Here is a 21,291-nt window from a genome sequence, read left to right on the forward strand (position 1 = left end):
GGGAAAAAAAGCTTTTTTTCGAGATGGCAAATGCCTTTCAATTTCGAGTTTAAGATGACATCACAACATTCCACAAGCCAATAATATTTTTTACAAATGGGATAAAATTAATATTGAAATTTTGTGAGTTCATGGGTTTAATCACTCATAGAAATAACTTTTAAATAACATTTGTGAATTTACCTTTTGGATATTTCATGGCAAAGTACAACTTGCATTGTGTCTACTTACAATTATTTATTTATCTAGATTTTTGAGTGGCTATTTCTATTTTAATTTTAATGTTATCGATAGAAAAAACTGCGTTGGCCTCCACCTTGGCATATGATCTCAATTTTTGGAATCTGTAAACGACTTTCATTCCACAGTCTGTTGCTATGTCCCTGTAGTTATGACTATGCGTATTACAATGTTTAAATATGCATTGCAAAAGTGTTGGCAATGTGACAGTTTGTGCTGCCTCTGCAGATTTGAGAGAGCATGTTCATCTTGACTGATACCAGCAGCAGTTGCAGTTGTATTAGTAGAATGTTGCAATATGAAGACTAGTTATTGCGTAATACCAGGTGCTTTCCATCATGTCATTTTGGCATTTCTAAACTTCACAATCTTCAAAGCAGATCTAATCACTGCTAACTCTGCTAGCATGACCATTTTTGTACTTGAGCCCACATTTCTGGCTCTTGTATGAAAACATAGTGAAGTTAATGTAAAAGCCTCAGTCCTGGAGAATGACCATAACAGGTCTGTGGAACAGGGATCCTTTTGTACTGAGAATAATGCCTTCAAACACAAACACATGCATCCGGGCCACAGATACGACCTACATAGAGATAATTCCATAACTGTTACCTAGCAACCATAATGTAAACAAGGACCAAAACATGAACAAAATCATACAACAGTTATGATTAGACTAAACAAATTAATAAAAACACATTCAATGAAGGTTTAAGCTGCCAGAAAAATGCCTTCCTTCTGCATAAATTTTTCCTGGATGTTTTTTGGTTTTGTTTTAGAACTCAGTACGACCTATATTTTTGGACATTTCTTCTGTACTTCTTTTCCACAAACTTCCACTATGATAAACATTTACCACGAGACGGTGTCATTTCTTACTCTCAGACATAATGTTACATTTTGTCTGAGAGTAAGAAATGACACCGTCTCGTGGGAAACAGAACATACTGTAATATATTTGTATATTGTTCACAGTACCATCCCCCAAATGTAATAATTAGAAAACATGAAAACCTGTCAAATGCAGTTTAATACCAACAGAACAAACACAGCGCTCTGCGGCTCTCGTTTTTTAATTCTCTCTTTTAATCATTTAGACCCTTGCAGAATAAGGGCAAAGCAAGTACAATACAAAAGTCAACAGATATGTATTTTAGAAAAAAAAGAAAAATGCATTAATTGGCTTTTTAAATAAAAGCATAATAACATCCAATTTTTTTCAAGAATTGGTTAAAGGTAACTTTAACAAAAAAAAAACAAAAACATTTTGAACATACACCTACTCTAATCTATTTATGACAATGAGTGGCCTATCCCAGGAGCTTTGTGGCAGGGACAATCAACAAAGGCTAGTTATTAGGGCTGCACAATATATAGCAAAAGTATCAATATCACAATACTGGCTGATGTAAAAATCGATACTACGATATTGACGTGTAAATTGATATATCTGAATAACACCAAGGTTCTCCATGTGATAAAAATTTACTGTTTTTAAAAAATAATATGTTTTAATAAGACTGATTTTATTAATGATTTTCCTAATTAATTCCAAAATTAGCTTTGATTTAGTCCTGGTTTTGTTTCTGTTCAAGTTCTTCACAGCCATATTGCAAAATGTTTTAATATCGTGCAGCCCTACTAATTAACCAAATTATTAGCAGTCACAAAGGCCTACATAGTTTCATTATCACTCAGTGCTTAGAGGATTACATGGACACATAAAATGATCAACAAAAAGACATTGATATAAAACATGTAAACAGTAGGATAACATGAAAATTGCCATAACATAAGGAAACACTGTTGGAATCACTAACCCTAGCTGAAGTGTGAGAACAGCACTGACGGAGATAATCTGAGCAGGGTAAACACACAGTAGGATGTCCTTATCTCTCAGACCAGCTACACTTCTTTGTACCATTCTGCCATTGCACAGTGCTACCCAGAAACAGAAACCAAATACTTTACACCGCATATAGAAACATAGTGAGTGTACTTTTATGGCCTGTTCAGCACTTTAGTTAACTAGGGTTATCTTTATGTGCTATAGAAATAATGCTTGACTTGACTTAAACAGAAGTGAAACGATTTCAATTTTTAACATTTATTGTGATTTCAGTATTTTTGAATTTGTTCTAATTTAGAATTTTTTGCTTGAATTTAGTTTTGAGTAATTTTGAGGTAATTCTAACTGGTGTTTATATATTGTTTTTTTCTTTCAAAATGATCTATCCACATTAGCTTTTGTTCTTCACCGACAGATAATTATTCTGGAATTAGAAAAATCAAAAATTAAAACTGAAAAATAGTTACATTTTTTAACTTTTTCTGAAACAAAATTAAATAAATTGTGGCCCAAACGTACACCATTTTAACTTATTGCATTGTAATTGTTAATGGCAAAATATAACAACTATAATAAGCATACGAGAGTAGCAAAAATAAAATATGAATTATATATTTTTTAAAAAGATATAAATGCTCAAAGTCTAAGTGCATCTACTCACAGTTTTGTTTCAGTGGAGATTACTGGAGAGGCTAAAAAGCTGTATGAGAAAGCAGCACATGAGGGTTCAGTTCACGGCCTTATCTGCCACCATTTATATCAGTTAGTCTTGATGTTTAGCTATCTTATCTTCCCAACTGTATGTAGTTATTGTTTCATCAAATGTATATGTTTTTAAGGTATTAGTTTGATAAAGAGGGAGCCCGTGCATCATTAGATCTGTCTATAATATAAACTTGAAAATAATATGCAAATACATTAGCACAAACATATTATTGCATATAATTTCTATGATATTTTATCCTTAATTATTGCTACAAGTCAAATTCCCACTAATATTGATTAAGTCCAATTCTTTGCGTACGAGCGATTCAAAAGGACTGACCATTTTCAACATTCAGGTAATAGAGCTATATATGATGTATAGGCAGTGTTTTGATGCCAATTATTTTTTATTAATTCAGCTTAATCAGCACTTTATATTTTCACATACTAATACTGATGTACATTTTTAAAGATTATGGGAAATTTTACAGTACTTTTTGTTGTATTACTATGACGTTACGTGCACAGAATATTTAAGTCTTTGGGTTTCTCCTACTCCCTCTTGTACCCAATTTTTTCCAAGTATTTAAGCAAACTTCGTCTTTCCCCCAGTATAGGCAGCTCTCACAATAAATCAGCTGTGTATTGTCTGCATCTTATTATAAAGTGTTTTATTGTCTGAGGAAGTATGTGGTTAGCATGCTAGTTGTTGTTAGCATTACTGTGACGGAAAACACCGCTCTGTCCTCTGAGAGTTGTGAAAAGTGTGAAAACTAATCATGGTGAATAATTAGGATGCTCAGAAGTGAGGAATGACTTTAAACCTCTGCAGACTGTTAAAATTAACTAGATCTGTTTTCCACATTTTTAAGATGGTAAAAATCATGTACAGCGCCTTTCACTTTTCAACACTCACTTGTGACTCCTCTGGTGATAAAAGCCAGTGTTTAGAGCCAAAGCATCAGGAGTGTTTGGGCTCCTTTCAGGGCCAGGACCCAGGGCACAGGGCAGAGAGGATAACCCCCCCCCCCCCCCCCCCCCCTCTGACTCTCGTGTTTACCTCCCCAACATGAGGGCTTTGAAGTATCCATGGGGCCGCTGTTTACTTTGGTGTAGGGTTGAGTGGTGCGCCCTGGAAGTGGAAGCCTCACAGTGTCGGGGCAGGGTGCTCCGTGGGTCAGTTCTTGAAGGCCCCGTAACGGCTGGCTTTGCTGATGAAGTTCTTGAGCAGGTCGTGGTCCATGTCCGCGAAGGCTTGCGTCTGAGTGACAGCTGTAAGGTGGTTGACGCAAAACTTGAAGCAGAACTCCTCCAGGTCCTGGGAAAGAGAGGCATGTTGGTCAAAGGTGTTGTAAGCGCTTTTGAACCATGAGGGAAGAACATTTAAGTTTGAGCTATTAGCCCCACCCACTGAGTCCCTTCTCACACTCTGATAGTGAATCGTGACAGATAAACAATTGTATGGAATACTGAAAGGTGGTTGTTTCTACATAGTTCTGATCCCAGTACATTCCTAATTAAATTGAAAATAACAATCATTGGTTCCCAAAGTAAATTTCCCATTTGTTTTTTACTATAGACTCTTAAAAAATAGTAACAATCTCATGGAAAAACAGAATGTGGTAACGAATGTCTATGTTAAGATTATTTTTAGTGCAAAAATGTATTTACAGTGTGGCTAACTGTTTTTGTATCTTTACGGTTAATAAAGTTTCAGAAATATTTTGTAAATTAATATGAACACATTTAAGTTGGGGTAAAAAAAGAAATAGAGTAAAAGTACACACTGCTCTGTAATAGCAGAAATACAAGGTGGGGATGAAATGTGATTTGTTTTATGTAAGAGTTGTTGAACCATGTCACTCCCAAAAAAAAAAAAGGTGCTTAAAATGGAATTTGACAGAGAGAAATATGTGTTCAGATATACCAGTTGTATAGTTGGCCTACAAGTATTTTTATTTCCAAAAAATTCTTATGTTTTCTTTTTTTTTTTCAAACAAGAACACTGACTAGTCTTACAATATTGATTTTGCATCTTGTGTTACTTAATAAAGGTGAAATTGAGGTCCGGTGGTCTCGTGTTAAAGTACCACTACAAATTCTCAAGACTATTTTTGTTTTACTATTGTGAGTTTTACTGAGCTAGTGTCTGATAAGCTCCTGATCTATACTCTTCAATTACATCACGCAGTTTTTTCAGTGGGACAAATTTCCATTGTATAAACGCTATATCTTACCTATTGTCACATTTCTTTTTAACATGGGCCTTACCTTGGCTTCATACTTGACCGCGGCAGACAGCAGAGTGATGGCATTCTCCTCTGAAATGCCCCTCTTGATGGTCTCCTGGCACAGCCTCTTCAGCCTCGTCTCCCTGTAGAACGTTGCCAAATCTAATAACCCTGGGAACAAGGACCAAGAATGGTTGAAGGTTGAAGTCATTTCAGTTCTGTTACCTGAGTAGGTTAGCGTACCCTTCACTAGGAAAGTTACCCATGTTCCACAGATAAATTGTTTCTGCGTTTTAGATGGAATTCTTTTTAGATGGAATTTCAGATGGAATTCTATGTAAGACATAGAAGGAGTTTTTTTTTTTAAATACTCAGAGGTACTTCTTGTAATTTTGATTTTTTTTCTTCACAAACTACTTGAAACTATTATGAATATTTACCACATATAACTGTCCCACCAAATGAAGTAATAATTGTTGTTTTGGAGGTATACAAAGTGTTAACTATATTGTCTGTAATAAAAAACTAACCAAAACCATGCATGTAAAATCTTTGAAACACAAGTATAAGGTCATATTTCGGAATTTTGTGGTTCATTTGATGGTATATTCACCATCTATGCCAAACTGTAACCTCATCAAAGGCATTTAGAGGCACATTTTAGCACATTACTGATGGATTGTCCCAATATCGTCTCAGTATTGTCATTATAATTACTCACAAAGATATTTAGGTACAGAAATTGGCCGCCCCATGTTTTGGTTTTGTTCAAAGCTGATAAAGTTCTGGTAATCAATCTTTTGGGGCATTAGGGGCCAATGTTGAACCTGAGGCCAGAATTGTAATATTTGATATAACGGCAATTTATACATTACCATAAAAATATACAAGTATAATCATTTACCTTAAACCACTGGATAAAACCAAAGTACAAGTAGTAAAGTACATGTAAACCATATGCGGTTTCATTTCTCCAAAAGGTCTGGCAGTTCGTCCTACCAATAGCATCCTCTGGTGGCAGGTTGATGGTGTCTGTATAGAGGTACTCCAGGAAGGCTCGGTACACCAGGTAGGAGAACTGGTTGACTTCGATGGTGTCTTCATCCATTTCATTCAAAAGTGCACGGAAATGTTCACACCTGACAGGAAACAAGAGAGATAAGTAAGAAAAAAAAAAGTATACTTTTCCTTTAACCACAGCCAGTTCACAGTTTAGCTCCATAATGTCATATTCATTATTATGTTCCAGGTTGAGGCTAGAAAAACATGCTATAAAGAAAATAGTGATTTTAAAGTAGGCCTAATCACGATACTCTGCTTCAATAAGATAGTGTCCACCAGCAATCTTTGCATCTAATATTCTCAAAAATATAACATGTGAAATCTACTTTTAATCCTGAATATGTGTGAAGCCAATTAATCTCGACATTCTTACACGTGGGATTATGTGAAGGAGATATACAGATGATGGCAGTGATCGTTTTGGAGGTATACAAAGTGTTGCGTATATTGTCTGTAATAAAAAACTAACCAAAACCATGCATGTAAAATCTTTGAAACATATAAAGTCATATTTTGGAACTTTTGTGGTTAAATTGATGGTGTATTCACGTTCTGTGCCAAACTGTAACCTCACCAAAGACATTTAGAGGTTTATTTTAACACATTAATGATGGATCGCCCTAGTATTGTCTGAATATTGTCATTATAATTACTCACAAAGATACTGAGGTAAATGTATTTCTGATGCATTATGGGCCAATGTTGAACCTGAGGCCACAATTGTAATATATAATATATCACAACAATGTATATATTACAAATTGTAATATATTCCATACAATTGTTTATAAAAATATACAAGTATAACTGGTGTCATGGTAACATCTTGACTAAAGTTTTTGAGTTCAAGATTCAGCTTAGAGCAAACAAAAATAAATACACAAAATTCATAAAAAAAAATTAAGAGCTGATTTGTATTGTTACTGTTGACCAAAATAAGTCTAATCTTTAGTCAATATCACTACATTTAACACTTTAGCAAAATCTGCATGAAATACTTTTACTTTTTTAAAAATGTACTTTTACTCTAAAAGTACATTTTTAAATGGGTGCTTAAATACTTATACTTAAGTAGATTTTTTCACATGATACTTTCACTTGAGTAACTTTTTACCTCTGTGTCTGCATTTACTTAACAAAATTGCGTACTTCTTCCACGATTGCTTTTACCACACTCCTGGCTCAAGTACCAGTACTGCTCAATTGGTAAGACAAACCTTATACACCATCTAATATTAAAGAAAATATAGTTAGGAAAAATTCCCGCCCTTATTATAAAGAACATGAAATTTCTATTATTGTTTTGGCGCATCTTTACAAATACTATTTCAAACTGTGCTTACTGTGGCCAAAGTTGAACAGTGACCTTCCTCTCATCTCAGGGTGTCAGTTGCATGTGATGTGTGTGCAGTGCGTGCTGTAGTAGACTGTCTGGCTCCTTCCTACTGATGGTGCAAATGAGTGCAGGCTGGAATGCACTGAATGTGTGTGTGCCTGATTATAAAAAGACAAAAGAGGAAACAATATGTCTGCTTTTGCTTCTCTGTGACATTAACAGGAAAGACCAGGAAGCCCCGCGCAACAGATGGTACTTAAATATAGGCGCCACAACATGGATACGGCAACACGGGAGACATATGCTATAGTGGGTCGACACAACAGTTTACAACAAATAAAATGTTTGCATGTGTTTTGTTGCTCAGTGTAGATTTCTATGACAACATGAGCAGCTTGGGGAAAATACAAATACAGAACCGGTAAACTAGGCTGCACCGAGTTTATTTTCAATTTTATGTTGTCACCACCACAAATAATATTCATTCCCTCACATATTAGTATGAGGGGATACTAACATTTGAAACTCGATTTTGATGCTAAGGAACAGACTTGATACTCAATACCGATTCTGATACCACAGTGATAATACATTCAAATTTTTGCCATAAAAGTGTTTTCAAAATAAATTTCAGCTAAAGAAGTTGCTTATAGCCCAAGCATTTGGTAGATAAGAAGCTGTTAGTTGCTTACTATAAATAAGTGTGACTGAGATATGATTAACCGATAAAACGATTTCAAGCGAAGTAAGGACCTAATAAAACTGTATAATTTAGATATTGCACTGTCCATATTGGACAGTGCAATATCTAGGTCCTGTCTTCATTGACGTATTAAAAAAATGTATGTTGTTCAGCATCATGTGTGTGGAGTCTTGGTTTTGCGCTCACCTGATTTTCAACAGAGCCTTGTGGACATGGATACATTTCCCATCCACTAGAAACTTGAGGTCTGAGATCTCTGGACTGTCAAACTCCTTCTTCAGAGACTGGGCAACGGTCAGGTAGTCATCGCCATCTTATAAACACAAATGACGATACTAGTTAGGACTGTTTTACACAAGGTTTGATATGATGTGTACGCACACACTGGAGGTGAGGTTCGTTAAGTGTCTTGCTCAAGGACAAGAACAATAGTAATCATCTGTGGGAACTGGAATTGCTCTGCCAACCTGTGGGTCAGTGGATCTGACCCCTCTACCAAGGATGTTTATGTTGAGAGCAAGATTTGAACCACCAAAACATGAAAACAGTGGACTAACACTCTACCAACTTGTTAACCAACTGAGCTACTGTCGCTACATCTATAAATATACATCTATTTAAAATGTATTTACTATATATTTTTGTAGAAAAAGTATTCATGCAGCCTAAAACATATATTTTAAAACTACGTACTGTTAAACTGTATACAATACACAGTATGCAGATTCTCAAAACAAAAGTATTGCATCAATAACGGGACTGAAAAATCGAAATTCAGAGGGAAGTCAGAAAACAACATTTGTGTCAAGAACTTATTAGTAGCACAACTTTGCAGTTTATTTTGTAGCCGTAGTTTGAGGCCTGTAACAGCAGCCAATCAAATCCAAATCGTACTTTAAATGAATCACAAAGGCTGCAATTTTTTAAACATTTGCAGTCTTTTCTGCTAAAAAAGTGCTAACCATGCAGTTTAAAACTACATAAACATGTTCTGAAATGTGATTTTTGTATGAGTTTGTTAGTTCATATTTCTGTGTTTTTGTCAGTTCTTTTGGATGCCATGTGTTTCTGAAGATTTAACAGAATTATATTATTAAACATAAATCACAACTCTAATTGCAATTGCAAGGTTTGTCAGATGTTTTTCCCGAATCGTTCAGCCCTAGTACAGATCTTTGACTACACATAGAAATGACAAGAAGCACTGCTACATTATCTTATAATTATAAAATGAATGGTGTGATAAAGTATATCATTAGGCATGTCAAAATGATTCAGTTCATCGATAATATTCAGGTAAAAATATAAATATGAGAACACTGACACTTTTAGAAGCAACTAGAGATGAGAGATTGACTTCTGATGACCTGTGGGTCAGGTTGGGGAGAAAAATATATTGGCTATTATTACTATAGCCAATAAAATATTTTTAAATTAAGTAATATTCATCTACATTGGCCTATATTTTATAATAAAGTGTATGTAAGCATGTAACCGGTGCAATTAACCAATAACCTGATGCGTCCCCCCTTGAGTGCCCCTCTTTGTGCGCCACATTAGTCAGTTACAGCCATTTGCCACAGTAAACGGAGGCAAAAAGAAGTGATTTGGAGATGGAAGATGAGGTATTATTTTGTTTTGAAAGAAAACTGCAGCTGGTTCATCACATTGACAGATTCACTCCTATTATGTCTGTTTTCAAGCACGTTTTTCTCTAAAATAAAGCTGCATTTATTGATGTATTTTTAAAGTGTATTTAATGATTGCAGGTGCGAATCGGGGCGGGTTGTATAAATAGATTCTGCTGTGTGGGGCGGGCTGGGTTGGGCCATACATCGGAAATGCGGGACGCGCGGGATGGAAAAAAGCCCGTCCCAAGCATCTCTAGAAGCAATGTTAATTTATTTCAATATAATCTAATCCAAAAAGTCAAAGTGCTTTTATGAACTGGCTGATGTCACATTAGATGCTATATCATTCAGAAACTTTGATTTCATGAAGCTGCTCACACACTAGAGACTTGGGGATCTATTAAACAATGTGAATGATTACGCAGTTCCTTGTTTAAAAGGTCAATAATTGTTAATAATTATTAAACCATGATAGTTCTTCTCACAACTATATATATTGTGACATTCTCATTTGTCTATTGGGAAGGACTTCACATACGATGGATCAGCTCTCATGAGTCTATGACAAAGAAGGAAGCTTGCATCCTGTTTGTTCCTTTAACTGCCCCTGAAAATTCCATAACACACATTCCTTCCATACATTTGACCACTGGGTGAAAGTGAAAATTCCTCACAAAAGCAGCTTCATACCACAACAGTTTTCATAACCTGTCACCCCATTGTGACTTCTTAAAGCTACGCTATCCAATTTTGATCTGTCCTTCCAAACAACATTATATCAGTGTCTTGCTTTAAAAATGGATGATATATTGAGCAAAAATATTAATGCCTGAATTATTTATGTTGGTTACCTAAATGACTTTGTTAAACTGAGCACTTTCAATTCAAAGTAATAATAATCTAAGATATAAAAACATATAATAATTGTAAGCCAGGTACCCCATTAAAAGCCCCTCCACAAATATAACTGCTGGATGTCTTTCTAGTGTGTTGCATATTACCGACAGAAAGGAGATGCCAGGTGACGGCCGGTGTAGCGAAACAGGCGAACACGTCGTCTGTGGAGCTGAAGTGGGTGAGGTGAGGACTGGCCACAGCCTGACCGCGGCACTGACCCCACATCAGCACCTGTCCACTCTGGGTCTTAGCTGCAGACGTGTGGCTGGTGTGGCACGCCGCTACTTCCACCATCCTGACAAACGACATTTGAAATAAATTCAAGAACTTTTAATAAAACTGTCAAAAATGCATTTCAGTCAACATCCCCAAAAGTTACAGTTAAAACATATCCACCAGTTTCCACCAGTTGTCCTGAGGCAAGTAGACAAAAAACAACTACAAACCAAATGGAATAGCAACAATAAAAGACCAAAAAGTGTTCAAAAAGACATCGGAGTAAGTCTTTGCTCTTAGATATATGATGCTGCCATAACGCCCAAACACAAAAAAACTTAACTAATTGAATACCATAAACATAAAACACATCAAATCTGTGTTTATTTAGTTTAGAAGCTTATGTTTTGTGTACTTCTGGGGTACAAATGGATCCCCAAATGCGAGACCCACCTCTCCTTGTCCGTGTTTATGAGAGTGGGTAGAGCTTGGTTGCTCTTGTTGCCTGTCCCTAGCTGTCCATAGGAGTTGGCTCCCCAGGCGTAGACTAGCCCCTCGTCTGTAAGGGCCAGTGTGTGTGCATATCCGCAAGCCACCTATGGATGAAACAGTCATACAGAGGATATATATTTATATACCAGTGTCCACACACGCAGGGTCTGAAGACTTACCTGGACAATGCTGACACCCTGAAGAGCTGCGATCCGACAGGGGGTCTGCTGGTTGCCATTGTTTCCCAAACCGAGCTGTCCATTGCAGTTGTAGCCCCAGCCATAAATCTACAACACAGCAGTAGAAAAAAGTGTTGCAGTAAATGTACTATTCATAAGTATAGCAATTGTTTACTTTGGTATAAGAACAATTTATATACATTTAATTATTGTTTGAAAAGACTTGTTTAGGCCTTCCTCCATAAGTTCCAGGTGTGTAAACTGCTTCCTAGGCATGTGCATTTCTCTAAATTTGGCATTTGACAAGGACTGTTAGACTTTCTGGTATTTAAAGTGGGACTAGATACATATCCTGCCCACAAAAACATTGAAATTAGAGCTGTAATAAACTGGGTAGAACCTGGAGGACTTAAAAAAAAAGAGAGTGAGAGAAGAAGGTATTAAGACCAGTGTGATTGATCTAGCACTTTAAACTCCACCCCTACAGTCTGGTGTTTATAATCAGAAACACTTGGCTGTAATTAGGGCAGTCATGTCGCCAAACACTTGAAATTGCAGTGGCCACTGGAGCCAGGACCCTTTTTTTTTTTTTTTTAAATAAATGTTTTACTACAAAGCTGCAAATTTACCTAGTTTGCACTAAAATTACCCAAAAGCACAAGGAGCAGTAACCAATGCTATTAAAACACCAAATACACAGTTTAGTTGCTGATATGGTATTTTGTGCCACTTTAAAATAGTACTGTTATGTAAAGCAGTAACAGATGTAGTGAAAATCCTTCCTCTTCACAGAGACAAAGATCAAGTGCTGTTTGAACACAGGAGTTGTTCAAAGTGCAAGGTGCAAACAGCAAATCCAAACATGAGTAATTTGCATAGATTTGCTTATGCCTCTTTCCAGATATTTTTCAAAATCAAGAAAAAGCAGGTAATTCTCGCAGCACTCTTAACAGCCTGAATCAGCCTTCATTAGACTTACTGACATATTGCAAGGCATTAAGAATTAGTCTGAGCTGTTGCAATGCTCAAGAAAATACAATGTAATAGCATAACCACCTTGACAATCAAAATATCCAGAATCCATCGGGTCTTATGTATAAAACTTTCATCTAATTATGAAGTGCTTTTAACTCTGAACTAGAAAAAGTACAGTTGTCATGCAAATTACCGTTAACATTATTAATTGCTATGAATAATGAAGATGCTAGGAAAGCTTTAGGAAAGTGAGGAATGTTTAGACCGCTGCAAACAGAGTAAATTACTACTAGATTTTTATTGTCTTTAAAACACGAAAAACAGTATAGCTCCTTTAATACTGCTGGATATTAATACTGTCAAAAATGTCAATAATCTAATTTACCAAACAGTTCCACCAACTTAGAATAAAAATGGTTACGTAGCAAGTTTATTTTATTTATTATTTAATTTTATTCATTTATTTATTTTGAGCAGATTAATGAACACATCCAGTGCACTCAATCTACATTTCACATATTTGTTCTCATTTAAGCTTTAAAATGAGTGGGAAAAAGAAAACTGAAAGTGATTAGGTATGTGAGATATATTAATAGATTCTTTTTCCAGACCAAGGTTTAGTTTGTTCTCATACCTGACAGTTTGAACTGCTCACTCGCGTTCCTCAGAGTGGTCACATGATGTTTATGCGACGAGTCCAAACTGTCACACAAACATCAAACTGACGGAAGACCAGATGAACCTCACTGGACTATAGGTCTCACTATCACCATCACAATTTGAATGGACAAATTGCAAATCGCAAAGGCTGCCATTTTTGAAGTACCATAATTTCCTCCACAAACAGCTAAATATCCCATTTTATTCTGTATTAAAAACAGCTAACCCTGTACAAACATGTTCTCAAATATATTGGATTCTTGTATTAGTTTCTCATAGGCCTATTTCATTATCTTTTCGTCAGTTCTCCTGGACGTGTTTAAAAAAAATTTGAAATTTGAAGAGTATCCTAAAACATAAATCGCAAATCTAATTGCAACTGCAGTGTTTGGCGGAAAAATTGCAATTAGATATTTTACCAAAATTATTCAGCCCTAAAAGTGAGAAACACATTGAGCCACAGTCCAGCATCCAGACTCCAACCCTCCTGACCTCCCATGATGCAGTGGTGTTACACATCTCCAAGAACTGTCACACATTACCTCCCCATTGTCCAGCACGGCCATGGAGCAGAGCTGTCCACAGGCGATGTTCACCACCACCTTGTTCTGCAGACAGCTGCTCACTCTGCGAGGGGTGGGCTGGTTGGCCGTGGAGCCTGAACCCACCTGACCCGAGTTGTTGTATCCCCAAGCGAAGACCTTAAGACACAACAATATTACATTAGATTATGTTAATACAGTATATGCAGGACATGCTCTGTTATTGTGCAGGGTAGTAAAAATAAAATATTTTATTGGGTCAAATCTAAGTTCTAGTTGTCTCGAAAAAAATCGTAATGAAAATGTAAATGTAAAACATCTGATAGTAATAGAACATATTTTTAAAAAGTATTTCTGCTAGCGTAGCTGTGGTCGTAAGGTCTGTGGTGCTTGTCGCGGCGGCAATCCCCAAACCCGGTGGTGGACACCGGAAGTAAGGGATGCCGTCAAGCTGAAGAAGGAGTCCTACCGAGCCTTGTTGGCTCGTGGGACTCCTGAGGCAGCTGATGAGTACAGGCGGGCCAAGCGTGCCGCGGCTCGGGCAGTCACAGAGGCAAAAACTCGTGGTTGGGAGGAGTTCGGGGAGGCCATGGAGGAGGACTATCGGACGGCCTCAAAGAGATTCTGGCAAACCATCCGACGCCTCAGGAGGGGGAAGCAGTGCTTCACCAACACTGTTTACAGTGCGGGTGGAGAGCTGCTGACCTCGACTGGGGATGTCGTCGGGCGGTGGAAGGAATATTTGAGGATCTCCTCAATCCCACTGTCATGTCTTCCGAGGAGGAAGCAGAAACTGGGGACCCAGAGGCGGACTCGTCCATCACCCTGGCTGAAGTCACTGAGGTGGTTGGCAAGCTCCTCGGTGGCAAGGCTCCGGAGGTGGACGAGATCCGTCCTGAGTACCTCAAGTCTCTGGATGCTGTGGGGCTGTCTTGGCTGACACGTCTCTGCAACATCGCGTGGCGGTCGGGGACAGTACCTGTGGAATGGCAGACCGGGGTGGTGGTCCCTCTGTATAAGAAGGGGGACCGGAGGGTGTGTTCCAATTACAGGGGAATCACACTCCTCAGCCTTCCCGGTAAGGTCTATTCCAGGGTACTGGAGAGGAGAATCCGACCGATAGTCGAACCTCGGATTCAGGAGGAGCAGTGTGGTTTTCGTCCTGGTCGTGGAACACTGGACCAGCTCTATACTCTCCATCGGGTCCTTGAGGGCTCATGGGAGTATGCCCAACCAGTCCACATGTGTTTTGTGGCTCTGGAGAAGGCATTCGACCGTGTCCCTCGTGGTGTCCTTTGGGGGGTGCTCTGGGAGTATGGGGTCCGGGGCTCTTTGCTAAGGGCTGTCCGGTCCCTGTATGACTGGAGCAGGAGCTGTGTTCGCATTGCCGGCAGTAAGTCAGACCAGTTCCCGGTGCATGTTGGACTCCGCCAGGGCTGCCCTTTGTCACCGGTTCTGTTCATTATATTTATGGACAAAATTTCTAGGCGCAGCCAGGGGCCGGAGGGGGTCTGGTTTGGGAACCACAGGATTTCATCTCTGCTGTTTGCAGATGATGTTGTCTCCTGATGGCTTCTTTGAGCCAGGACCTGAACAGGCACTGGGGCGGTTTGCAGCCGAGTGTGAAGCAGCTGGGATGAGAATCAGCTCCTCCAAATCCGAGGCCATGGTTCTCGACCGGAAAAAGGTGGTTTGCTCTCTCCGGGTGGGTAGTGAGTCTCTGCCCCAAGTGGAGGAGTTCAAGTATCTCGGGGTCTTGTTCACGAGTGAGGGAAGGATGGAGCGGGAGATTGACAGGCGGATCGGTGCAGCGTCTGCAGTGATGCGGTCGCTGTAACGGTCTGTTGTGGTGAAGAAGGAGCTGAGCCCAAAGGCGAAGCTCTCGATTTACCGGTCAATCTACGTTCCTACCCTCACCTATGGTCATGAGCTCTGGGTAATGACCGAAAGGACAAGGTCGCGGATACAAGCGGCTGAAATGGGCTTCCTCCGCAGAGTGGCCAGGGGATCCCTCCTCACCCTATCCCTTAGGGATAGGGTGAGGAGCGCGGTCACACGGGAGGAGCTCGGAGTAGAGCCGCTGCTCCTACACGTTGAGAGGAACCAGTTGAGGTGGCTCGGGCATCTGCTCAGGATGCCTCCTGGACGCCTCCCTAGGGAGGTGTTCTGGGCATGTCCCACCGGGAGGAGGCCCCGGGGAAGACCCAGGACACGCTGGAGGGACTATGTCTCTCGGCTGGCCTGGGAATGCCTTGGGGTCCCACCGGAGGAGCTGGAGGACGTGTCCGGGGTGAGGGATGTCTGGGAGTCCCTGCTTAGACTGCTGCCCCCGTGACCTGGCCCCGGATAAGTGGAAGAAAATGGATGGATGGATGGATGGATATTTCTGCTATAGCCTATAGCTATATGTAGCTTTAAGTGAATTGAGAAGATAGCAGCTGTGATTTTTTTCCCCATGTATTTGAGTGGTGGTGTCAGTGATGGTATGCATGATATGATTGTGTGTGTGTGTAATTTATATATATATATATATATATATATATATATATATATATATATATATATATATATATATATATATATATATATATATATATATATATATATATATATATATATATATCTTTGGACCACTGCAAACTGTTAAAATTAACTTGGTCACTGGTGTTTGTTTTAAACATTTTTAAGACCGTAAAAAATATGTGTGACAGTGCCAAATGACAGTGCATTTAATACTTATTGTCTTATAATTGTCTTTGGTTACTGTCTTGCACCGTCTTCTTCACAGACTGCATGTTTGGGACCTTGTTTTGTAACAGGACTATGATAAAATCATGTAGAAAACTAATAGATGACCCACCTCTCCATCTGTAGTGAGAGCGATGGTGTGGTGGGACCCACAGGCCACCTCTGTGACCCTCTTGCTGAGCAGGTTGGTGGACACGAGGGCAGGCGTCAGGCCGTGGTTGGTGGTCCCATTGCCCAGTTGGCTGTAACCATTATGTCCCCAAGCAAACACTTCGCCATCTGAAAAGCAACGAGCAAACATCAGCTAAAAGGTTAATATTTAATACAGAGCAGAAGTACAGCAGGTGCTTTCTAAGATTTATATTACCTGCTTTAGTGCCATATCACAGGTGATAGGAGGATTTAAGTCATAGGCAAACAAGACTGTTAACTTTTGCAGATTCACAGTTTCTATTATAGATAGAAGTGTGTGTATGTGGGTGTTTTTTTTATTTTTTTTTTTATAAATGATCTATGAGATTTATACAATATTAACAGTATAACTATTTTCTAAAAACAACTTTTTACAGGAAATATAATTTGGATTTGAATCATTTGGAGACTGGGGCTTCTATTACATTCATTGAATAATAAATATTCTGAAAATATCTAGAAATACCCAAGGTCACGCACTAAATAACATTTTATATTTTGCTCCATGACTTTTAGGAAAAATGTGCTTCTTGTGGAATAAAAGATGCCCTTTCTTTAGTGATCTACAAACAACCACCATCTTCAAAGAAAATTTTTTTTGGACAGAGTTCTCAGGCTACATGAATAAATCATTACTGTTTTAAGTTTATAAGAGGAACAGTGTAGGGAATACAATACTGATATCAGATATCTCTGCCAACACTGAAAAATATGGTGGATAAGATATTGGCTTCCAAGCTATCAATTTAGCTGATATCTCATTTTGGATTAAAAATTGGTGTAATAAGACAATTTACTGGCCAATGTTGGCCCAAAACATGTTATAATCTACAAAGATTTATTTTAAATGATCAGTTACAAAAAACCTTTGGATCATTTTTTACCATATGGTGTTTGTGTTTAAAGGAAATAAATTATACTTTCAATCTCTGCCCTAGTATCAGTTAGGGTATTCACAGATACTTAAAGCCAAAGTATCGACATTGGTATCGGAACAGAAAAAGCCGGCGCAACCCTAAAACAGTTACATAAAAAAGATCTAGATTTTCTTCCTTTTATGAGTCATCAGATCTGTCCGCATCTAACCTCCTAGGTTCTCTCACAGACAACACTACATCCATGATTATAAACACATCCTCTTTCAAAATTAGGGCTGAAAATCACAGGGTACGTCAACAAGTTGCGATTTTGCAATACAAGCAATTGATACATATATATCGATATTGCACATGCTCTTCTGATATTAACCATTTTCATTTATAATAATTTATGTAATACCCCCATTTTAATCATATTCATAGGATGAATATCTCAAATGTACTGTATAAATAAATGTCTTTTCTATAAACAAGCAACACATTTTTTTCTGACTAGGGTTATGAAAAGTATTGAAAATCTGATACTAAAACTAAATACTAAAACTAGTATTGAAACTAAGTACTCATTCACAGGACAGAAATGAACCTTTCCTGAATACCTTTAGAATGATCTTGAGCTGCATCAGAAAAAAGTATAGGACCAAATAGACTAGTATACGCCCATGGACCACTATGGAACCTACCTGGACCACTGAGGGATTACACAGATATAAGACCACATTGTAATATAAAAGAGTAAAAAAGTACTCTTATTTAATGTTGAAAATCATATTCTATTGTCTAAAGAAAGAGTGTTTTTTTTAACTATCATTGTGGTATCAAAATCTGTATTGACTATTGAGTCTATTCCTTAGTATTGAAATCTACTCTAGGAGATTCATGATATAACTGACTTCATCCACAAAGCTTACATAATCACAAACACAGAGCACAGACGTCTTGTCCAATGCTATAATATGATTTTGAGGTCTGTTGAGAAAAACCTCCCTTGTGCATAGATAAAAGAGTCCTGGATACCTGCTGTGGCAATAACCACATGTGGCCCTGTTCCGTAACTCAGAGACACAATCTTCTTTGCGCATAAAACATCAATCCTTCGCGGCTCAATGGTGCTTTGAAGGTCTCCGAGTCCTAAACAGCCACTACAGTTGGTGCCCAGCGCAAACACCTACAAACAAGACACAGAATAGCATTGTTTATGTAAGAATGGTAACTATTATTGGAAATATATTGGTTCATTCATGTAATTCTGTGGGATATTCAATGCATTTGTACTAACACATAACAAAAAATAATCAATTTTCAAAGTGAACTGTTTTTTTTTAAAGAAATATCCAAACAGAAAATCCACAAATTATTTGTTTGGGACTGGCTCCACAAACATCAATCTTATGGCTTTAAAATATAATTCTTTCACCTGAAACAATCACATATTTGGGGTTGAATAATGCCCAAGGCTTTCTGAGGCTATTGTGTAAACACAATTTCACTTTTGTTAATTTATACTGACAGAGAAGACATTGAACTTTGTGCCCATCTTGGTTTCATGTGGATAGGCCCAGTAAGTACAGAGATAATGACATTAACCATAAAAAGTTAAAGAATCTGCAATCTCACAGCTACACAGCAAATACAACTACAGATCTCTGACCCATTTTCCAGCTCAATTGTTAACTATAGGTATTATGATGTAAAATGGACACATCCTATTTACTATACTATGTTAGTCCTCTACAATTTTGCATTATTTTTAACCAAATTAAATGGTTCAATATATACTTTGGAGGAACATTTTACTTGAGGTTCAAGTCCAGTGGCTGCCTATAACCCATTTAATTCAGCTCTTTATTGTTGGATTTCAGTGAGAATGACAAGGGATTTTTTTCTATGGAGTAGCTGTAATGCTTTGTCATAGATTACCTCCTGAATGTAAGCACACTTATAATCTTGCTCCAGTATTTGTTCATGCTTTGACCACAAATGTTAACCCAATAAGAGAGATTAGACATGCGATACACCTTTTGAACAGGATGTAAACAGTGCTTGCTTAGGTATTAGGCCCATATGTCTAAAGATAGCTACATTCTATCTGCTTATCCTGGTGTGCTTGGGAGTGTACCCATTATTGACCGGCTATTTTGAGCACTGCAGTCATTCTACCCATTTTGCCAAAGTATATAATGCCAATCTTATCACTTAGAAGAATGAACATTGAAATAATCCCAAATGTCAAAGTGTTACCTCGTCATTGACAGTTACATAGATGGCTTCGTTTGCTGCGCTGCCAAAGACACAAGCTTGACGGATAAGCTGCAGTTCCTCTGGTGGAAGGAGTGCAAAGACTGGCCACTTGCCCACGTCCAGCATACTACAACACTAGAAAAAAAAGATACAAAATATGAGTTTAATTGCACATAAAACATTGCAACTAAATTAAACAAAATGGGTGCAATATTTCTAAAGAAAATATAATAGGTAAATGGCCATCTTGTTATTGCATACAATCACACCTTGCAAACGGTATGTATTTCTCATTTCTACTTAAGGAATAATAAATGTTTACAGGATAAAGCTAGAAGATAGATCAAAGCATGACATCCATCTAATGTACAGATGGGTTTCTAATACCCATGCAAGTTATGGCAACTACTAACGATGCACAATGAAATTAAACTGTATGTTGTATTTTTAATAAAGCGATAAATATAAGTTATAACAACATTAAGCTAACGAACCTAACTACTGTAGCGTCAGGACTGTTGGAGATGCATTACCTTGCTTTCCTTTTAGCTAAGCTTTGATCCTTATTTTTTGCAGACACAACGACGGGACTTGAAACATATTTTAAGAGAATTTAAGTTGGAGACATGTTCATTCCGACAGGTCAAAGCAGTAAAGAAGAAGACAGGAGTAAAACAGTTAGCTTTTGTCGCTAAAGGCTGCAGCATTTGAAAAACATTACACTGACTTCCTGTAAATCGGTGGTGCGTTCACAGGCGTAGGAAATGTTATCGATACAATATAAAAATAACAATTTAGACATTCTATTTAGAAATTACCCACATTTTTGGGAGTGTAATTTTATAACAAGTAAGAATAGTTGTTTTTAAAGGAGGTAGGAATTATTTTAGTCTTATCAAATATTTTACAGAATAAATTGTCCTAGTATAATTCTTAATTTGTTACTTAAATGTATTATGTTGTTATTTGTGAGGTACATTTAACAAATTCTATACAAGAATTTACACCGATAACATTTTACTTATATCTGTTTCCCTTCCTAATAAACAGCAAAATGATTGACGCACCACACTACTCTAAAGTTGACATAAATCAAAAGGATATTTAAAAATAGCTTAATGTGTTCTAATGCTTACTTCATTTTATAACTATTACCAAACATTTTACATTGTTTTATGTATTGTGATGAAGCAGCTTTAATGACGCTCTAGAGACTTCAGTACTGGATTTTAACAGAAGATGGCGCTATTACGCAAGCTTATTGTAGAAATCAATGAACTGAATTTCAATGCGGAAGCTTAAGTGTGTTATTTATTTATTAGTTATGGTCATAGACTTCTGTATACTGTCTCTGGTTATGTTTGTTAGCTGCAGTCTTGTTGTTGGATTAGAAAGCAATATGTTTTATTTGAATTAAATACATAAAGAATAATAATAAGGTTCCCCAGCTCCCACTCAACTCAACAGTTTATAGAAGACATTTTAGGGCTTTTACCATTTCAAAAGATATAATA

At 37.6% G+C, this 21,291-nt stretch overlaps 1 protein-coding gene across 2 annotated transcripts; it reads right to left on the reverse strand.

Annotated features, from left to right (window-relative positions):
- Positions 1–1,299: 1,299 nt before the first annotated feature.
- Positions 1,300–20,528, reverse strand: rcbtb2 (regulator of chromosome condensation (RCC1) and BTB (POZ) domain containing protein 2). 2 transcript variants are annotated; one of them, XM_033976979.2, is made up of 12 exons: positions 20,311–20,528; positions 19,778–19,912; positions 18,554–18,704; positions 16,579–16,745; positions 13,719–13,877; positions 11,542–11,649; positions 11,324–11,466; positions 10,759–10,949; positions 8,313–8,439; positions 6,025–6,164; positions 5,066–5,196; positions 1,300–4,112 (listed from the first exon to the last, which is right to left on the reverse strand). In XM_033976979.2, exons 2-12 carry the CDS (start codon positions 19,901–19,903, stop codon positions 3,972–3,974), a joined length of 1,584 nt encoding a protein of 527 aa, XP_033832870.1. In that variant the 5' UTR covers positions 19,904–19,912; positions 20,311–20,528; the 3' UTR covers positions 1,300–3,971. The 2 variants fall into 2 exon arrangements, with proteins under 2 accessions (XP_033832870.1, XP_055082032.1); XM_055226057.1 differs by having other exon boundaries at positions 3,823–4,112; positions 20,272–20,459.
- Positions 20,529–21,291: the final 763 nt, after the last annotated feature.

Source organism: Periophthalmus magnuspinnatus, chromosome 13, assembly GCF_009829125.3.
Source record: "Periophthalmus magnuspinnatus isolate fPerMag1 chromosome 13, fPerMag1.2.pri, whole genome shotgun sequence".
Classification (NCBI taxonomy): Eukaryota; Metazoa; Chordata; class Actinopteri; order Gobiiformes; family Gobiidae; genus Periophthalmus; species Periophthalmus magnuspinnatus.